Raw genomic sequence first — 20,482 nt, 5'->3', positions numbered from 1 at the left:
CTCCTAGTAACCACCCTTCTACTCTGTTTCTATGAGTTCAGCTTTTTCGTGTCTGGCTTATTTCATTTGACATAATGTCCTCCGGGTTCAACCATGTTGTTGTAAATGACGGGATTTCCTTTTTTTAAGGCTGAAAAATAAATACATATATATAACATTTTCTTTATCCATTCACCTATCAATGGACACTTAGGTTGTTTCCATATCTTGACTATTGTGAATAATGCAGGAGTGAACATAGCAGGGCAGCCATCTCTTCAAGATCCTGCTTCTATTTCCTTCAGATACATACTCAGAAGTGAGACTGTTAGATCATATGATAGTTCTATTCTTAATTTTTTGAGGAACCTGCATACTGTGTTCCTATTTTTTAAGCCATGCAATTGGAAACGCACTGTTTTTCATAATGACTGTAGCAGTCTGTATCCCCACCAGCAGTATATAAGGGTTCCTGTTTCTTCATATCCTCACAACCGCTTGTTATCTTTTGACTTTCTGACATTAGACATTCTAACAGGTGTGAGGTGATATCTCATTGTGGATTTTATTTGCAGTTTTCTTGATGATTAGTGATATTGAACACCTTTTAATATACGTATTGGCCATTGTTATGTCTTCTTTGGAGAAATGTCTATTCAGCTCTTTTGCCCAGTTTTAAATCAGGTTATTTGTTTTTCTAATATTGAGTCATATGAGTCCCTTATATATTTTGGATATTAACCCCTTATTGTACACAAAATATTGCAAATATTTTCTACTGTGGCCTTTTCAGTTTGTTGATTGTTTCCTTTGCTATGCAGAAGCTTTTTGGTTTGATGCAGTCCCACTTGTTTTTGCTTTTGTTACTCATGCTTTGGATGTCATATCCAAAAAATCATTCTTCTAGGAGTTTTACGGTTTCAGGTCTTACATTTAAGTCTAATCCATTTTCAGTTGCCTAGTGTAAGATAGGGTCCAATTTTATTCTTTTTCATGTGGCTATCCAGTTTTCTCCATACCATTGGTTGAAGAGACTGTCGTTTCCCTATTCTGTATTCTTGGTGCTTTGTTGAAGATAAGTTGATCATATATGCATGGGTTTATTTCTGGGATCCTTATTCTGTTTTATGGATCTATTTTTCTGTTTTTATGCCAGTACCATACTATATTGATTACTATAGCTTTGTAGTATAATTCAAAATCAGAAAGTGTGTTGTCTCAGCAGGTGCAGTGGCTTGCACCTGCAATCCCAGCTATTCAGAAGGCTGAAGTCAGAGGATCACTTGAGGTTAAGAGTTTGAGACCAGCCTAGGCAACATATTGAGACTCAGTCTCTACAAATAAAAATAAAAAATAAAATAAAATAAAAAGCCAGGCATGGTAGCACATGCCTGGAGTACCAGCTGCTTGGGAGGCTGAGGCAAGAGGATAGCTGGAGCCCAGGAATTTGAGGCTGCAGTGAGCTACGATTGTGCCAGCCTGGATGACAGGGCTAGACTATATACATTTTTAAAAATCCTTTTATCCAATTTCCTGACTTTTGTTGGGCTGCAGGAATTGAAGTTCTATTATTTTTTGCATGATTTGGAATTTATATATTTTATTTGTAGTTCTACATTTTGTTTGTATGTTCTTTACCATACAAATTAAACTTATTTTTTTCTCATTTATATTGTTAAAAATAACTTCTTCCTGGCCAGGTGTGGTAGCTCACACCTGTAATCCCAGCACTTTGGGAGGCCAAGGCGGGCAAATCACCTGAGGTCAGGAGTTCAAGACCAGCCTGGCCAACATGGTGAAACCTTGTCTACTAAAGATACAAAAATTAGCCAGGCATGGTAGCAGGCACCTATAATCCTAGCTACTCGGGAGGCTGAGGCAGGAGAATTGCTTGAACCCAGGAGGCAGAGGTTGCAGTGAGCCAAGATCATAACGTTACACTCCAGCCTGGGCAACAAGAGCAAGACTCTGTCTCAAAAAAACTAAAAAAATTTTAAAAACCCTCTTCTTGATAAGAAAAGAACCTTAGCATGCTTTTTATTTTTGCCATTCCACCCATGTTGATATCATCTGTGGTTTTCATTTCAAATTATTGTTAATTTTTTACAATTAACATTTACTTAGATTCAACTTTTTTTGCTTTTAATGGTTACAATCATACTAATTTTTCTTGTTTTTTCTTTTTTCTGAAGTGATTCTTCTAATAATTTGCCTATAAAGTATCTGTTAAATGATAAACTTTGAGTCTTTTTATATCTGAATATTTCTTCATTTTATGCTCACCTTTGAATGAGAGAGTCGCTGTCTGCAGAATTTTAGATTTCAAAATTATTTCCTCATCAAAATGGGGACTTAAGATCTGTGCATAGGCCAGGCACAGTGGCTCATGCCTATAATCTCAGTACTTTGGGAAGCCAACACAAGTGGATCACTTGGGCCCAGGAGTTCAAGACCAGCCTGGGCAATATTGCAAGATCTCATCTGTACTAAATATTAAAAAATTAGTCAGGTGTGGCGGCATGTGCCTGTAGTCCCAGCTTACTCTGAAGGCTGAGGTGGGAGGATCACCTGAGGCCAGGGAGGCGGAGGCTGCAGTGAGCCATGATTGTGCCACTGCACTCCAGCCTGGACGACAGAGTGAGACCTTGTCTCAAAAAGAAAAAAAAAAGATATGTGCATATTATTATAGTAAATATTCTTCAATTAAAGAAAATCCCCCTGAACTTTGAAGATATTGTTCTATTGTCATTCTGTACCAAGTATTGCTGAGAAAAAGCCTACTGATAATGTGATTCTAATTCTTTTGTGTGTGATCTCTTTTGGGGTGTTTTTTTTTTTCTTCTTGGGTTTTCTGTTTATCCCTGGTACTCTGAAATGTCACCAGTATGTGTCAAAATGAAAGTCTTTTCTTCACTTATTCTGTTTGGCAACTGGGGGGCTTTTTCAATCTGAAAAGCTATGTCTTTCTTCAATTCTGAGAAATTGTTCTTTTATTTTTATTTCTGGTAGAGATGGGAGTCTTATATGTTGGCCAGGCTGGTCTTGAACTCCTGGCCACAAGCGATCCTCCCACCTTGGCCTCCCAAAGTGCTGGGATTATAGGCATGAGCCACCATGCCCAGCTCTAATCTTTCTTTGAGTTTCTCTTTTGTCCATTTTCTCTATTTTTTTCTTCTGGAATTCACATTGGATGGTTATTTGAACTTCATCTATTCTGTTTATTCTCTTTTTATATATTTCATCTCTTGTTAATTTTGGAGTGCATTCTGGTTGATTCCAGATCATTAATACATTTTTCAGCTACATACTTTCTGCTACTCACTCTATCAAATAAGTTATTTTAAATTTTAATAGTCAAGCTTCTAATTCCAAAGGTATCTAGATTTTTCAATGCAATATCCTTTCATATCTGATTATAGTTATCCTAAAGCCCAGGTTTGTATGCTTTATTAACCCTATTTTTTCAGGTATGAACTCCTTTTGCTGTCAGTCCTTTCCATCATGATATTCACTTTTTTCAAATATTTGGCTTTTCTTGGCTGTGAGTTCACCTTTGGATCTGAAATTCCTTGTTAGCCTAAGTGGCCTGCTTGCAGAAAGGTGTAGGACATGCAGCTATGACTTGGTGTACCTGTGTAAAGTGGAATGAAAGGATGGGATGTGCTGCTGGGCAGCATGAGCCAATGGTGAAACTTCCAGATGTGGAAGCTTCCTGCTATCCTTGGGAGCTGTTAATCTCTGGGGCTTTGTCTTGCCTCACACCCAGTTGTTCACCTCTCACTGATCCTGCCCATGGGAAGACACTTCTGTGACTCACTGTGTGGCCTGAGGTGAACATTCCTGGCTGTCTATTCTGTGAGCCTCTACCAGTCACGGTCAGTCGATCATGGACCACCTGCGGTTCCCAGTTCACAAGTCCTGAGTTTGAAGCATTCCTAGAGCTGCTCTCACCTTTTGCGGCAGTCCTCTCCTCTGGCACGGTTTCCATATTTAATCTGATCCCACCTGTTTTCCACCTTTTATTGTGGTTTTAGTTCACCAGATTTTCCCTATATTGTTTTATAGGGAAGAAATATATTTGTTTAAATCATTCTGAGCAATGTATAGAGACTTGGAATAAAAGGAAACAACTACATGTGCTCAGTCTATCATCTTGAAATGGAAGTTGAAAAGCTCTTAGTATAGGCTATTTTTTTTTTTTTTGACAGAGTCTCACTCTGTCGCCCAGGCTGGAGTGCAGTGGCATGATCTTGGCTCACTGCAACCTCTGCCTCTCAGGTTCAAGCGAGTCTTCTGCCTCAGCTTCCCGAGTAGCTGGGACTACAGGCGTGCGTCACCACGCCTGGCTAATTTTTGTATTTTTAGTAGAGACAGGGTTTCGCCATATTGGCCAAGCTGGTCTCACACTCCTGACCTTGTGATCTGCCTGCCTCAGCCTCCCAAAGTGCTGGGATTACAGGCGTCAGCCACCGCACCCAGCCAGTATAAGCTATTCTAACACTTACCACATTGAATATAATTATTTATTCCCCAGTGTTGCTCCCAAGGACAAGGCAAGTCTGTGCTCGTACTAAGATGGCTTCTAGAGTCAGATGTTTCAATGTTCTTGGAATTAATTTGATGAATGAAGAAATGATTGCATCAGTGTGGTTATAACAAGGATCTAATTCTTATCCCATCATTTATAAGATGATTCCTTCTACCTGCCCCTCAGTTTTCCTATCTATAAAATTAGAGAAATGTTAGAGATCATTCCTTTCATTTCAGTCTTAAAGAATCCCATATTTCTTGTAGAGCACATGTACTGGTAATGAATTTTCTGTTTTTGTTTATCTGGGAATATCTTAATTTCTTCTTCACTTTTGAAGGACAGTTTTGCTGGATACAGAATTTTTGGTTCACAGTCCTTTTCCTCCAGTACTTACATCATTCCACTGTCTTCTGGTCCCCATGATTTCTGATGAGAAGTTAGTTGTTATTGAGGATAACTTGTATGCAATTAAGTGTTTTTGTTTTGTTTTGTTTTGTTTTTTTTGAGGCTTTAAAGATTCCACTGTCTTTGGTTTTTGACAATTTGACTACGATATACCTTGGTGTGGATCTCTTTCAGTTTATCCTTCTTAGGGTGGAGGCAGAGTAGCACATTAGAGTGAGGACCAGCCTTTAAGTAATCCAACTTGGAATTCATTGAGCTTCTTGGATGTATAGATTAATATTTTCAGAAAATTGGCCAGGCGTGGTGGCTCACGCCTGTAATTCCAACACTTTGGGAGGCTGAGGTAGGTGAATTACCTGAGGTCAGGAGTTCAAGACCAGGTGGGCCAACATGGTAAAACCCTGTCTCTACTAAAAATACAAAAATTAGCTGGGCCTCGTGGTGCACACCTGTAATCCCAGCTACTTGGGAGGCTGAGGCGGGAGAATTGCTTGAACCCGGGAGGCAGAGGATGCCGTAAGCTGAGCTCTCACCACCGCACTCCCACTTGGGTGACAGAGTGAGATTCTGTCTCAAATATATACATATAGATATATATATAGATATTTTTTTCCCTAGAAAATTTGAAAACTCTTTGGACTTTACTTATACAATTTCTTTCTTCCCCCTTATCTTCCTGTTCTCTTTCTGGTACTCCCTTTACATGTATGTTGGTGCATTTGACAGTGTCTCATAGGTCTCTGGGGCTTGTTCATTCTTCTTTTTTTCCTTCTATACCTCAGACTAAATCATAATCATCTCTATTAACCTGTCTTCAAGTTCATTGATCCTTTCTCCTGCCAGCCTAAATCTGCTATTGGACCCCGCTGGTATTAGTGAATTTTTCTTCAAGTATTGTACTTTCCAACTCCAGAATTTCTATTTGGTTGGTTTTTTATCTTTCTGAGAGATTGATATTCTGTATTTGGTGAGACATGATTGACATACTTAAAAAAATTTTTTTAGACATGGCTTCCTTTAGCTCACGGAACATATTCATAACAGCTGATTTAAAGGTTTTGTCTAGTAAATCTAACATCAAGGCTGTCTCAGGGACAGTTTCTAGTGACTGATTTTTTCCTGTGCATAGGCAATACTTTCTTATTTCTTTGCAGATCTCGTAATTTTTCTTTAAAAACTAGAGCTCTTTAGGTAATATAATTTGGAAGCCCTGATAATCAGACACTCACTCTTCCAGGGCTTGTTGTCGTTGCCAGTTTGTTGCTGCTGTTTCTGTGGGGCTTTTGTTGTTGTTGTTTTTCTGTTGTTTTTTGCTCACTTTCCTGGACTAATTCTGTAAAGTCTACACTTCTCGTAATGTGTAGCCAACTGAAGTCTATGCCCAGTTAGATTAGTGGTCAGCTAATGATCAGACAGAGATTTCCTTAAATGCCTTGAGCTAGTAAATCTTCCACCTTTTGACAAGGAGCTCTGTTTATGGGTTGGGGCACACCTTCAATGCTCAGGAAGTTTCTAACTCTGCCTTACCCTTCGCTTCCTACTTTCACAGGGCCTCAAGGTCAGCCAAAGTGAGAGATTGGGGTCCTCTTAGTCTTTCCTGAGTGTGTACACAGCCTTGTAGATCCCCAGGAGTATATCATAACTTTTCAAAGTTCTCTACGGACGTCTCGTTTCACAGATCTTCCTTTTAAATCTCTGGCCAGGCTCTTGTTTGCCTCAGCTAGTATCACAGACTTAGGCAGCTGTAATGTTAAACAATTGAAACTGATTATGCTTGGCAAATGTCCCAGGGATAGGGGTTTCCCATGGAGAGGGCCCCAGGTAGGGTTAAAGAATGACAACGCCCTGTGAATGAAACTTTTCCAGAGAACGAAAATGTAGGTCAGATAGTGACAATAGTCTAGGGATGGAGCTTCCCGAGGAGCTCCCAACTGAGTCTGTCCATCCACCCTGAGTGGCTTCAAGGCTGCTGGTTTTCAGGACTACTGTGGAGCTAGAGGCAGAGGGATGGGAGGAGTTAACCACACAAACCCCACTGTTCTTACCAGAGTACAGCGGTTTATCTCAGATAAGCATCCTTCAGATTATTGTTAGCCTCTGGTTAATTTCTAGAGTTCTGAAAAAGTTGATTTTGGTAATTTTGCCAGTATTTTTGTTGTTTTTATGGAACAATGGGTTTACAGAAGTCATTCCTTACTCCACCATTCCAGAAGGTCCACCTCTGGTTAGAGATGTTTTCTAAAATCAGGCTTTCTAGATGTTACCTAATAAGGTAGTGTTCACTGGAATTAGGATTAAAGTACTGCCCTCACCTTGAAGCTATCTGGGCATAGGGGGGAAAAATAAGACATTTAAAGGATGAAAACACTTGCTTTAGGATCCATAGAAATCATTCCAAAGTATTGGGGTGATTGGAGGCCCTTGGTAAAAGTCAGTGGGCTACCGGGACTCACACAAGGCCCCTGACAACCATTCCAGTGCACTCTTGGGAACTTCCCCTGGGAGATGCCTTTTCCAGGGAAAGGGAGCTGCCAGTTTTGAGTCCTTCTTCTAAGTTAGAAGTTGAATGTTCATGCTCCTCACAACTTACCAGCAAGAAAATTATCCTACTTCCATTTTACAGATGATGAAACTGAGGCTCACGGAGGTCAACTCACATGCCCCAGGTCAGAGCACTTGTGGGTGGTAGTGAGGGGATCCCACTCCAGAGTGAAAGATACTCAGGTGTCATCAAATCCAGCATCCTGACCTTCTGTTTGGCTATGCGATGGGCAGAAAGGCAGTGTGTGGAGGTGCCCATACTTTCCATTTGGGGCACAATAGGTTCGGATTCCCTTCATATAGCCCTCTCCCCCAGGAGTGGCCTCCCCAGCAGCCACAGAGCAGGGGACAACAGCAAAGTCACAGGCACAGCTTGCCACTGCCAGACACCTGCTGAGGTGGGCTCCCAGGCCGGCCAACTCCTGCCTTCAGTCGGGGGTCAGAGCCTCCAGGCAGTGCCCCAAAATCAAGGGTGGCAAGGGCAAAAAGTCTGGTTGGGACTTAAGGACTGGGATTATAAGACTACCCCCTTCATGTGCTCAGTCCATGGGCCCGAGTGCCCAGAGGCCCACCCAGGCCACCTACAAGCCCAGATTGTGGGGAAGACAGAATGGCATGTCTCCAAATGCTGCATCATCCCAAACAACCCACAGCTCCTACCCCACTCCCAGACTGCAAGCAAGAGGATACAGGCACTACAAAATCATTCAGGAAACACAAACTTTATTTTGATATCTCAGAAACTGGCAAGGAAATTACCACAGTGACAACAATACACTTTCATGTTTTAAATCATCTTCAGATGCATGGTCTCTCTGGGACCTCATGACCACCCTGAAAGGGAGGCAGGGCGGGTAACTACAGATCCACTCTACTGGGGACTTGTGGGAGGCAACCCAGCTTCCACGTGGAACTTTATACATTCCATGCAGATACCTCCTGCTTCAAGTCCAGGTTCTTCAATACCCAGGAGGTACAGGGCTTCACCAGACACAACAGATACCTGAACTCCCTCAGACGTAAAACTGATTGGGGATTGGGCCACCCCATCTCTAAACAAAGCACCCCATCAGAAGGATAGTTCTGGCATGGACAGAAAGAGGGGTTTTTCCTTGCTATCCTGTTGGGGAACAGGTGGAGGCAGCAGACAGCACCTCCCTGCCTTCCTCTCTCTGCCGCACCTCTTGCTAATCAGCCTTTCTGACTCTTCCCCAGAAAGAAGGTAGGGCTGCGCCTCCTTCCTCTGCAGGGGCCAGACTCAGATCTAGGCCCGGGCTGCCACTCATACTGGGAAGCCTCCTTTCATGAGCCTTCCTCAACCCTCAGAGCAGGAGGGCCCTGCGCAGGGGCTACCACCTCTATCTGCCAGCGGCACACAGGGCACTTGGCCGTATCGCTGAAGACCCGCCAGGCACAGTATCTGCAGAAGTATGTGTGGCCGCAGGGCACAAGGCGGGTGTTGGCAGCGTGATAGAAGCAGATGGCACACTCCTCTCCTGGTGTGGCTGGAAGAGGGAACAACACAGGTCAGGGCACATGGGGGAAGGGGTGGGCAACCCGCTCACAATGTGACCACAGAGAATGACAGAGAAACATGTAGCTATATTTTGAAGACTGTTACCTAGTGAGGAAATGCTTACAGTGTAATCAAGTGAAAAAAAAGGGGGAAGAAAACCATTTTATATATATATATATATATTCCAATTCCAATTTAGAGAGAAGGAAAACACAGCACAGACAAGTCCCTATATACACACATGTCTATATCGATGACCGAAAATACTGGGAGGAAATCCACCCAAGAGGTAATGGGTGCTTTTTTTTAACTTTCCTCTTTATCCTTTAATCTTTTTTTATTTTTTAGAGACAGTCTCACTCTGTCATCCAGGCTGGGGTACAGTGGTGTGATCACAGCTCACTGCAGCCTCAGCCAGCTGGGCTCAAGCCATCCTTCCACCTCAGCCTCCCGAGTAGCTGGGACCACAGACATGCACCACCACACTCAGCTAATTTTTGTACTTTTTGTAGAGACAGGGTTTCGCCATGTTGCCCAGGCTGGTCTCAAACTCCTGGGTCCAAGCGATCCTCCTGCCTCGGCCTCCCAAAGTATAGGGATTACAGGTGTGAGCCACTGCACCCCACCTATCCTTTCATCTTTATTTCCATCGGCAAAGCATTTACAATGAATGTGGATGACTTTTTAAAGCAAGAACAAAATAACACTGTCTGTTCATAAAAGTGCTCTTATAACTCACAGAGTAGGCAAATGCTCTCGAAGGCAGAGACGCCAGGTTGCTTTTAGGTTTCCAGTAGGCAGAGCCAAATCTTTTGGCCCAAAGCCTGTGAGAGACTTGAATGAACAACCAGTAGGACGTGGGGCTTCTCCCTCCACTCCCACGTGCTGGATTCCCGGGGAGTCCCTGATTCTTGGGAAGGCACTCACCTTTGGGCTCAGGCACAGCCTTGTTGCTGAGGTCCCATGGCATGGCTGTTGGGAGCCGGCTGGCTGTGGGATCTGAGGCAGAGAGAGAAACTCAGGTCCAGGACGGCAAGCCCAGGTGCCCCCATCCCCGCCCCTGGCCCCGCAGCAAAGTGTCTGGTCTCCTTTCTTTCCTGGGTTGCAATGCTGAGCCCCCATCCCCAAATTTTAAGACCCTGTCCTGGCCATCCCTTCCCCAGCTTGACCCAGCTGAGAATCCGAGAATCCTTGGGGCTGGAGATTCCTCCTCCTGAGCCACCTTCCTTCAGGCCCCTCTTCTTTGCCCTCCAGCCGCTGCCTGAGTGGAGACCCTCAGCCGAGCCACATTCCCAACCCAGATGGGCATCAACATCTCCCAAGAGCCTGGACAAACACAGGTTCAGGGCTCCACTCCAGACCCAGCAAATCAGGTGCTTCAGGTGTGAGGCGCTGGCAGCTGTGACAAATGGTTTTAACAAATTTGCTGGCAGGAGGCGGGGAGTGGACCACCACCAGGCCCAGGAATGCCAATATTTCTTGTTATGGGTGTTACTGCCTCTCTGTGCTCTCCTGAAATCCACCTTCTTCTGGGGTCGCTAAAGGGATGGCTCTCTTTTCCCCCCCACTGACTGAGAGGCTCAGCTTTCTCCCTGCAGGCACTCTCCATGCGCACCTCTAGCCTCACCTGTGTGTTCCCTTTGCTTGCCACCTTTGTATCTAGTGAACTCCTATTTAGGCTGCAAAGCCAGCCCAAATGTTTCTTCCTTTGTAAAAGGAGATGGGCACTCTAACAGGTGTTTGAGTAACAGATGGTGTGAGTGCTGGTCCTATCTGCTTATCATTCTTTAGGGACAAGACTGCCCTCCCTACGACTGAGCCTTGTCTATCTGGCGTCTCCAGTGCCCATCTTCACAGCTAACACTGGGCAGGGGCTGATGGAATAACTGAATGTGAACGTTCTTCCTGTGGCTCTGGATCGTTGTGGGGTGCCACTGGAGCCCCCATCTCCCCACCTCCCCTGCGGGGTCCCCATGGTCGCCTCACCCAGCAGCTCGATGGCCTTAGTGGTCCCGTACACGTCCATCACGGCCCAGAGCGGGGCGCCGACGGGCACGCCCTCACGCAGCAGGAGCCGGCAGCCGGCGTTGACCTTGGCGAAGAGGCGGCCGCGGCGGTCCACCCAGAAGCGGACCACGTCCCCAGTGAGCGCGCAGCCCTCAGGCAGCACGGCCGCCCACGTCGGGCTCTGCTCCTCCAGGTCGGGGCACACGAAGGGCGGCAGGCTGGGCACGGACACGCACGCGGGGTCCAGGCGCGTGAAGCCCACGCGGAGGCCGCCGCACCAGCCGCTCTCCTCCCGCAGCACTCGCAGCGCCACACGCTCGCCCAGGCGCACCGGCCGCTGGCTGAACACGATGCCGTCGTGGAACGTGGTGCGCCTGTGCGCGATGCAGCCACGCGTGTCCAGACGCACCTGTGCGCCCTTGGCCTCGGCATGGAAGCGAAGTGCCTCTCGGGGCGCCTTGGCGTCTGTGGGTTGAGGATGGGGAGTGTCAGTGCTAACCGGGTCTGGACCCACCAGCTCCCCAGAGAGCCCCCAGTATCCCAGAGTCCCTCACACCTGGGAGCACCTTGACCTTCCCCTAGGGACCATTTCCACCTCTCTCGGTTCCTGCAGGGTTGTTATGAAAACTATAGGAACTGATGTCTCTTTGCGCTCTTCCTGCGACCAATCTAGTAATGGTTATTATTGTTCAAGAGAAAGAGTAGGGTTAGTCAGGCATAAATATCTATATGTTTGTTATACACGGTTTTTTTGTTTGTTTTGTTTTGTTTTGTTTTCAGAGATGAGTTCTTGCTGTGTTGCCCAGGCTGGTCTTGAACTCTTGGCCTCAAGTGATCCTCCTGCCTCTGCCTCCCAAAGCGCTAGGATTACAGGCATGAGCCACTGCGCCCAGCCCATACGTTTATTCCATATGCACCTAAAAATGACGGAAGAGGAGACAGACAGATTCGCTGACTGTGGTCTGCTCCAGGAGGCGGTCTGCTATTCCCTCTCTGCTTGTCTCTCTTGTTTTCCCATGGGGAACTGCATCACTTGTGAAGACCATGGCCCCCAGCAATGGTGACATCCTTGTCCTGGGAGAGAAAGGGGCTTGGCTGCTCCCCACAGAGTATAGGTGCAGGCTGGAGAGGAAGTCCCAGGTTAGCCCCTCAGAATCCTGGGTGGGGTCCAGCCTGGCTCTGGCATGGGCTCTGAAACCAGGGGACTTCCCATAGGACTCTGCCTGGCAGTCAGAAGGGGAAAGCACCTCACTGAGCAGCCCTTCCTCTCCACTCAGCCTGCAGGAAGCTGGTGGGGCTTCCTACCCCAGAACTGCCTTAGCCGGCCTTGCCCCTCCCCTCCTGGTCCTGCTCTTTCTGGGCTGGGAGAGGGAGGCTGGCTGGCTGTTTGCTGTTGAAAATAAAAGGCGAATTCAATCAGAACTTAAGCCAGACCCCATCCTAAGGAGCAAGGCCACTCCCCTCCCAGATCAGGTCACACTCCCCTGGCAAGGCAGGCACTCTGACTACACACAGGTTTACACCCTCTAGCGGAGCCCAGGGCCAGGAGGCTCCATCTGGTCAGGCACCAGGACATGTTTGCGGTGACAGTGACTCTGTCCCTGACTTCCACAGGCCAAAGGTAAGCCTACCTGCAGTGACCTTTCCCCAGCATTAAAGACCAGTGCTCACCGTGGCCTTGGGACTCTCACAGAGCCCTGTGTATCCGCATTCACCCCTCGCCTGTGCCCCGCCCGTGCCTTCCCACGATGCACTCATCCCTTCCCGCGAATCCCAGCAGGCCTGCCCAGCTCCCCGTGCCTCAAGGCTGCACCTAGGCAAGGAGAAGTCCCAGAGCCAGCACACATGGAGAGCCGGAGCCAGGCTGGGGTCCCTGACATCAGTGAACCTGACCTTGTGCCCATGGTTGAGGCTGCTCCATGGAGGGCAGTGGGACACCAGCTGGGCCATGGCTAACACCCCCATTCCAGGCCTGCCCTGCTGCTGGCCCAGGCAGGTCACTGTCCTCCAGGGCCCAGCCTCCTCACCCACAAACGGCAGTGAAGTGCATGTCCAGCAAGGCCAGGAGTCTCAGAACACCTGTCTGGAGTCCTGTTCACTGCCTACCTGGCCAGGCATGGGGCTGGGGGTGACAGGGCAAGCAGGGCCTCTTGGCACAACCAGCCACAATCTAGGAGGGCAGAGGCCAGCCCTTTGGCTGGGTCACTGCCCATCCCTGAGGTGGGAACTGGAGAGAAGCCCTGGAGTGGGCTTGGCAAGAGGCTGGAGCAATGGCCCTGGACGAGGGGCGGTGCCGGAGATGGTGGCCGGCATCCGAGCCCTCTCTACAAACTGCCACACCCAATCCTGCTGCCATCCTAAGAGGCAGACAGTGGGCAAGTGGCTAGCCCCACCCCACAGCAATCAGGGGCAGAACTAGGGTTGATGAGGAGTTCTCCCAGCCTCACCCAGTGCAGCCCCTACAGGGAAAGGGGAACCCCTGGGGTCAGGGGAGCTGGAGCCCTGTCATGCTCAGCACCATGGGCCTAGACGGGAACCAGCAGAGATGAGCCCGTGCTCATTGGGGATGGAGTTTCCACCCCACCCTCTAGGCAGGTGCCCGGGACAGAGGCTGGCTCCATGCAGGACTGGCTCTGGGGGCAAGGAGGGGTGGAGGATGGCCGGTGACCTCACTCCTCCATCCACTTCCTGGAGGGAGTAGGGAACTGGCTGGCTGGAGGCAGTCCAGGGAGGAGGGGAACTCCCCCGGAATGGCCTTGAGGGTGCATGAGGCCCTGGGAGCCCTTGAGAAGCAGGCCTTGCCCTGGAGGATAATTTGACAGTTTGCAAAGCTCCCCGATCCCTGCTTCAGGAGCCTTCTCAGCAGCCCTGTATGGAGCTAAGTCCTCATGTCACCAGGGCTGGTGGGTGCCGAGGGGACGTGGTGGCTGCACAGGTCATTCCGCAGCCGGGGCACCTAAGCAGCCTCCTCTGTGCTGCTCACTCAGGCTCCGCCCCCTACCTCGGGCAGCCCCCTGGGACCTGGCAGGGCAGCAAAAGGTCCCTTAGGGCACAGCCTCTCATCTATGAAGACTCTTGGTCTGTCTGCATGGTCATGTCAGCTATTCACTGTGCACCACTAAGGCTGAGTGGGGCCGAAACCCACCCCCGACCCACCAGCCTGGCAAGGGCCCACAGGACCGTGTCCACCTACTTCACACAGGGCTCTGTGCCTGGGTCTGGAGCAGGGTCGGGGTGGCCTGACGGGTGTGATCACCACCTCCACTCCACCTGCCTCCTCCCACGAGGCCTGCAGGGGTCCTCCCACACTTTGACCCAGGCAGCCCGGGACACCCCACTCCCAGGGTGGGGAGTGGCAGAGGTGGGCATAGGCCACATGTGGCTCTCCAAGCAGACCTGTCCCCAGTGGCTGGGCTGGCACAGGGTTCAGATCATCCTGGTGCCCAAGCACCCTCACACCTAGAGGCAGCCGCTCTTTCTATGGGTCCTGTTTGCAGGCAGGACCCTGAGCTCAGAGAAGCTGAGTGCCCTGCCCATGGGCGATCTCTCCAATTACTCCACCTGCCCCGGGGTCCCCACTGCTGAGGGGGTGGACTGCCTGCGGGCTAAACAGGGCTTCTGGGGTGTCTCTACTCCAGGACAGGTAGAGTCAGATTCCAGATTCTCTAAGGTCTTGGAATCTGAGTGGGGCAGGGGCGGCCCCTTGCTCAGCAAGAGCCTCTAGGGATCTCCATCCTCACCACTCCTCCAGGTGTCAAGCCTTTCGGGGTGTCAGGCACCCATAAACACTTTGCAGCCTCTTTTTCTCCTCATCCCGCCTCGGGGGAAGCCCTCAGAGCTTGAGAAGGCTGTGCTAGTCATCTGTGTTTTTGCAGCCAGAAAGTGGGGGATCCCAGCGCTGCTCCTGGCTGCTTCACTCTCATGCCACCTCCTTTAAGGCCCATCATTTCCCTGCCAAACACCATTACTGTGACAGCAGCAGTGGCTCTTGGCACAGCCAACTACTAGTCTGTGAGCCCATGGTGCCCACCAGGGGACAGAGGACCCTGAGCCCAGGCTCCCAGCTCTTTACCTGGGAGGGTAGGTCCAGAGATGCACAACCCCAATAAGCTGGTGCTGAAAGACCAGGTCCTCAAGGCCGGGCGCGGTGGCTCACGCCTGTAATCCCAGCACTTTGGGAGGCCGAGGCGGGTGGATCACGAGGTCAGGAGATCGCGACCATCCTGGCTAACATGGTGAAACCCCTTCTGTACTAAAAATACAAAACAAAATTAGCCGGGCGTGGTGGTGGGCGCCTGTAGTCCCAGCTACTCAGGAGGCTGAGGCAGGAGAATGGCGTGAACCCAGGAGGCAGAGCTTGCTTGCAGTGAGCTGAGATCACGCCACTGCACTCCAGCCTGGGCAACAGAGCGAGACTCCATCTCAAAAAAAAAAAAAAAAAAAAAAAAAAAAGACCAGGTCCTCTATCTCCCCCGCATATGGCTCTTCCACTACGGGACACCTGTGGCCTCAGGTGAGGCTTGCAGAGAACCTTTGTGCCTATCACTCTTTTGATTTGTGCTTTTGATTTTATAAAGATCCCTGTAAGCCAGCAGGCATCGTCCCCGGCCTGGAGATGTAGAAACTGAGGCCCAGGGACAAAGTGACTTACCCAAGGTCCCATAGCTCAACTTGGCAGAACTGGGACCCCACCAGCCCCCTAAACTTTACACTGACCACATCTCTACTCCAGCAATGACACAGAGCACCCTCTGCTACCTGTACCCCCAGTCCAGAGACCAAGCTCCAGGCTTGCAGGAGGTCTACTTACTGGCCTCGAAGCAGAGCTGGGCACCCATCAGTCTAAGGTCCTCGGGCACAGGTCCCCAGGTCTAGAAGGAACTTCCTGGAGAAGGCCAGTGGACAGGTTACCAAAGATTCAGCAGGTCTGCTTTTTATGGGCCAGAGATCACGTTACAAAGTTGATGATTAATTCAATGGTGCTGTCATGTGTTACTATATCCAGGGGATTTCCCAGTGATTTCTCCTGACTCGCAGCCTGACCTGCTGGTGCTGGCCGGCCTAAGAGAAGGAAACAGGAATGGGGGACTGGCCTGGGTAGGTCTTACGGTAGCCTTCTTTCTCACTTCTGACCAATCTCAAGCTGGCTGTGCATTGTAATGGTCCAAGCATGTTAATAAATACCTATGTCCAGCCCCGCCCCCAAAGACTCTGGTTCCACTGGCCTAGGGTGGAACCCAGGCATCGGGAGTTTACAGAGCAACGCAGATGATTCTAATGTACAGCCAGGATGGAGATTCACTGCAGCAGACCCTGGCACACAGAAGGAACTCAATCTGTGTTGCTGAAGCAGATTGAATTGGATTTGCTGTATCCCAGGACCTGGGAAATTGTGCACCTCCAACAGAGAGGAGGGGTAAAGCAGACAGAAGAGGAGAGGAGCTGATGGTCCCTCCAGCCTTTCCCACTGGAATTTCTGGGAATTCCACTTTCCCAGAACTGCCACAAAATGCAAATAGCCCTACAGACGGTCACTGCAAAGGTCTAGCTCCCAATGTGTTAGCACTGGAAAAGAAGCCAAAGGTATTCTAGCCCGTCAATATTTATTTCGGTTAGGAAAACTGAGGCTCATGGAGGGAAGGTGGCTTACTCTAACCTAGTGCTCCTCACTCACATTGCAACATACTCTCAAATCTCCTGGGGATCTTGTTAAAATGCAGATTGACTCAGAAAGCCTGAGGCCCTACCTGAGATATGTGGACCCGACTTTTTTTTTTTGAGACAGGGTCTCACTGTCATTCAGGCTAGAGTGCAGTGGTGTGATCATGGCTCACTACAACCTCAAACTCCCAAGCTCAATTGATCCTCCCACCTCAGCCTCCTGAGTAGCTGGGATCACAGCTGCACTCCACCATGCTCAGCTAATATTTCTGATATTGTGAAGACAGGTCTAGCTATGTGGCCCAGGCTGGTCTCAAACTTCTGGCCTCAAGCAGTCCCCCCATCTTGGCATCCCCAGGTGCTGAGATTACAGGCATGAGCCACCGCACCTGGCCAAGTGGACCCCACTTTCGGGGGCAAGGGCCTGGTGGGTTTGGAGCCTTGTGAGTGCCCTGACCCTCAACCCCAGATCAAGGCCACAATCAGTGACTGCTCGGCTAAGGGATGGCTAGTGCCAGGTACGTCTCCACCTTAGTGCAGGCTGCCTTGGGTGGTTCCCCAGAGCGCTGCAGCCATGCATCTTGTTAATAAATCACACTCTCATGAGAGGTATGTATGGCATCTTATCAGGGAAGTCAACTCTGAGCCTCAGACTGTCTGGAAAATTACCTGGCAAGCTATGGCCCTCAGGCCACCCAAAGCCAGCAGGCTGGGGTGGTATAGTTGCATCAGTGGGACCTTGGGCCATGAGGCAGCTGGGGGGCAGAGGAGGTCATTCTGAGGAGCTAAAGCCTGCCTAAAGCCTCCCATCCAGGGTACAGGCATACCCGCCACACACTCTGTGTTTGTTTATTGAACAAACTGCCAGGGTTCAGGACATGCCACCCCAAAATATGGCACTTTGGCATTTAAGAAAACAGCAGAAGCAGGAAGGCCTCGCTCACCTTCCCTTTGCCCGAATCCCCTGAAGTAGGGCCATGAGGCCATAAGACCCATCCTTACCTCTGAAGACACAGGGACAGAGAGAAGAATCTGAACAGGCTGGCCGACTCTCCCCGGTTTATTACCCCTTCCCCTTTAGCCAATCACTTCTCCACGATGCCCACTCTTCATGAAACCAACACATAAAAATACATGTCCCCATTTCTTTGGGTCTTCATTTCCAAAGGCCCCTGTGTCATGTAAAATTTACATGAAATAAATTTGTGTGCTTTTCTCTTGTTGACCTGTCTTTTGTTATAGGTGTCCTAGCCATGAACCGAGCAATGGGTGGGGAAAGATTTTACTTTTGTACTTTTCCTCCCCTGCAGAATGCTACCGTTTTTGTTGTTGTTGTTGTTGTTGTTGTTGTTGTTGTTGTTTTTGAGACGGAGTCTCGCTCTGTGGCCCAGACTGGAGTGCAGTGGCACGATCTCGGCTCACTGCAACCTCTGCCTCCCAGGTTCAAGCAACTCTCCTGCCTCAGCCTCCCAAGTAGCTGGGACTGTGGCGCTCTCCATGACGCCCAGTTAATTTTTGTATTTTTAGTAGAGATGAGGTTTCACCATGTTGGCCAGGATGGTCTCCATCTACTGACCTCGTGATCCACCCGCCTCGGCCTCCCAAAGTGCTGGGATTACAGGCGTGAGCCACCGCTCCTGGCCCGGAATGCTACCGTTCTAAGTCCAGAACTTACCTGATAGTCCTCATGGCAACTCCTCAAAAAGGTCCTGTTTATTGTAATCATTTCCATTATACACGTGGGGAAACTGAGGCACACGACAGTTACGCAGCTTGTTCAGCTCACTAGGCATGACGTGACAGGCTGGGACTGGCCCAGGTATCGTGGCTGGAGACCGTCTGCCTTGCGCCCCTCCACGGCCACTCGCCGCGGAGACTCCGCCCCTTGGAAGTGCCCCCTAATTAGGAATATCTCCTCCACTGGACTGCGCGGGCACAGAGCAGGAGATTTGTAGATAGGCCTAACTGGCTGCTGAGTGTCAGGTGGAGGCTGCCCCGCAGTAGATGTCACCCGCCAGCCCCGCTGCAAACCTTTGCTTTGAGACGGGCGGGCCCGTGCCCTCGAGCGCGGGGCGGTCTCCGCTGTGCCGAGACTGAGGCGGCCCCTGCTGGCGGCGGTCAGTACTGCAGGAGGCGCCGAGGGCCCGGGAGCCCCCAAAGCCGGGAGGGGCGCCCCAGAGGGAGGTGAGCGGCGCCGAGGCTCACTATACCGCAGCTCCCACACACCCGTCTCCCAGGGTGGGTGGTAGCCTCACTGGGACCCCTCTGTTGCAGTCGGCCTCTCTTGCCCAGAGCTCCATCACTACACATGTCTTCACGCAGGTTATCTCTCAAGACTCAACCCGCGCTCCGGGAAGAGCCTGACACACGAGGAAGCCACTGCTGCCCCGCGCCCACTCCAGCGTGCGGCCCAGCGGGACCGGGAGCCCAGCCCAACCTGGGGCACTGTCAGGCAGCCCGGTCCCTCGTGGTCCCTGCCATTAAGGCCCAGGGACGCCTACCTATGACACTTGCCAGCCCTCATCCGTTCCCCGCCGGGCCAAAATCTCAGAGGGCAGGGGCTGCCCTGCCTAGAAACCAGCCCCAGAACATCAGGGCCGCGGGCGCTGTGGGCGGTCGGCCAGGGCGCGCAGGGGCCAAACAGGGCAGCGTTGGGAGCTTTTGCACAAGGCACCCCTCTGCCAGCCTCATGGCCCAGCCATGCCACCCCCGTGAACCAAGTGTGCTGGCCCACAGCAGCGCTCTGCACAACAGCCCCAGCCTGGAAACAAGCGAATGTCCACTGCTGTCCACCTCACCCTCAGCTGGGGGAGCTGAGCTGCTCAGATCCCCGGGAATGCAGGGCCCATTCCCCGGAGGCCAAGGCCAGTGTCCCACGCACACCCAGTCCAGGCCTATGCTTCCCCGGGTCTGCCGCCTAAGCAGCCCTGTCCCTGATCTCTGTCTCAGAGGCTGCTCCCGGCCCAGCTTCCCACAACCATCAGCAGGACCTAAACTGCCACATATGCGCGCCATGGAATACTGTGCCAATGACAACAAATTACTGCTACCTGCAACGACGTGGATAAACCTCACAGCCGTGAGGCTGATGTAAGGGAAGACCCAAAGAGCACCGCGTGCTGCCATTCATAGGAAGTTCAGGCAAAACCCATCCGTGGTGTTCGAAGCAGGACAAGGCTGCCTTTGGGAGGTAGTGATCGGCAGGGACACGGGAAGCCTCTGGGGAGCTGGAAACGTCCTGCACCTTGATCGTGGTCACACAGGTGTGTAGATGTACAAAAAAACCCTTCCAATCGGACCCTCAAATCATACATAAATTGCGTCTTCGTGTTATGTTGGCTAAGCCCTTCCAGCCCTAACAATGTCGTTCTGGCGGAGCTGGTGAGTCAGGAAGCATCCACGCCGCCTGGGAAGACCGGCTCTGGAGGCTGGAGGGCTTGACCAGCACTGCCACCCGGTGGCCGGCAGCGGAACTGACCACAGGCCTGGTGCCCTGGAGAGAATGGGCCACAAACGCTCCGCCAGGACTGCAACTGTGTCCTAGGCGCCGCCCTCAGCCACCAAGTCGGCCTGCCTCTCGAGCACCCAACAACTCCAACAAGCCCTCTGGACCAATAGCTGCAGCCCCCACGGGGCCTTGGGGGTGGGAGGGAGGAGAGGGAGGCCAGCCTGTAGCACAGTACCAGCCCAGAGTTATTAACAGGTCTGTGCTGTCACTTCCGCTCTGCTGCGGTCCTCCTGGGTCCTGATTCTGCCGGGCGCCTCCACAGCCTTCCTCCCTCCTGGTTCTCCCCGCCAGCAGCCAGCACGGGAGCGCCCACTGGGCATGAATGGGGAGCCTG

At 50.5% G+C, this 20,482-nt stretch overlaps 1 protein-coding gene across 3 annotated transcripts; it reads right to left on the bottom strand.

Annotated features, from left to right (window-relative positions):
• Positions 1 to 8,159: 8,159 nt before the first annotated feature.
• Positions 8,160 to 20,202, bottom strand: NEURL3 (neuralized E3 ubiquitin protein ligase 3). Of its 3 annotated transcripts, none has more exons than XM_016948975.4 (4): positions 19,691 to 20,202; positions 10,959 to 11,444; positions 9,900 to 9,971; positions 8,160 to 8,961 (listed from the first exon to the last, which is right to left on the bottom strand). In XM_016948975.4, exons 1-4 carry the CDS (start codon positions 19,764 to 19,766, stop codon positions 8,759 to 8,761), a joined length of 837 nt encoding a protein of 278 aa, XP_016804464.1. In that variant the 5' UTR covers positions 19,767 to 20,202; the 3' UTR covers positions 8,160 to 8,758. The 3 variants fall into 3 exon arrangements, with proteins under 3 accessions (XP_016804464.1, XP_525820.2, XP_054534598.1); XM_525820.8 differs by lacking the exon at positions 19,691 to 20,202 and adding an exon at positions 15,790 to 15,942; XM_054678623.2 differs by lacking the exons at positions 8,160 to 8,961; positions 19,691 to 20,202 and adding an exon at positions 15,790 to 15,942 and having other exon boundaries at positions 9,533 to 9,971.
• Positions 20,203 to 20,482: the final 280 nt, after the last annotated feature.

The sequence above is a fragment of the Pan troglodytes genome, chromosome 12, assembly GCF_028858775.2.
Source record: "Pan troglodytes isolate AG18354 chromosome 12, NHGRI_mPanTro3-v2.0_pri, whole genome shotgun sequence".
Taxonomy (NCBI): Eukaryota; Metazoa; Chordata; class Mammalia; order Primates; family Hominidae; genus Pan; species Pan troglodytes.
The sequence above is the reverse complement of the archived record's forward strand: the minus strand, read 5'-3'. Positions and strand labels throughout refer to the sequence as shown.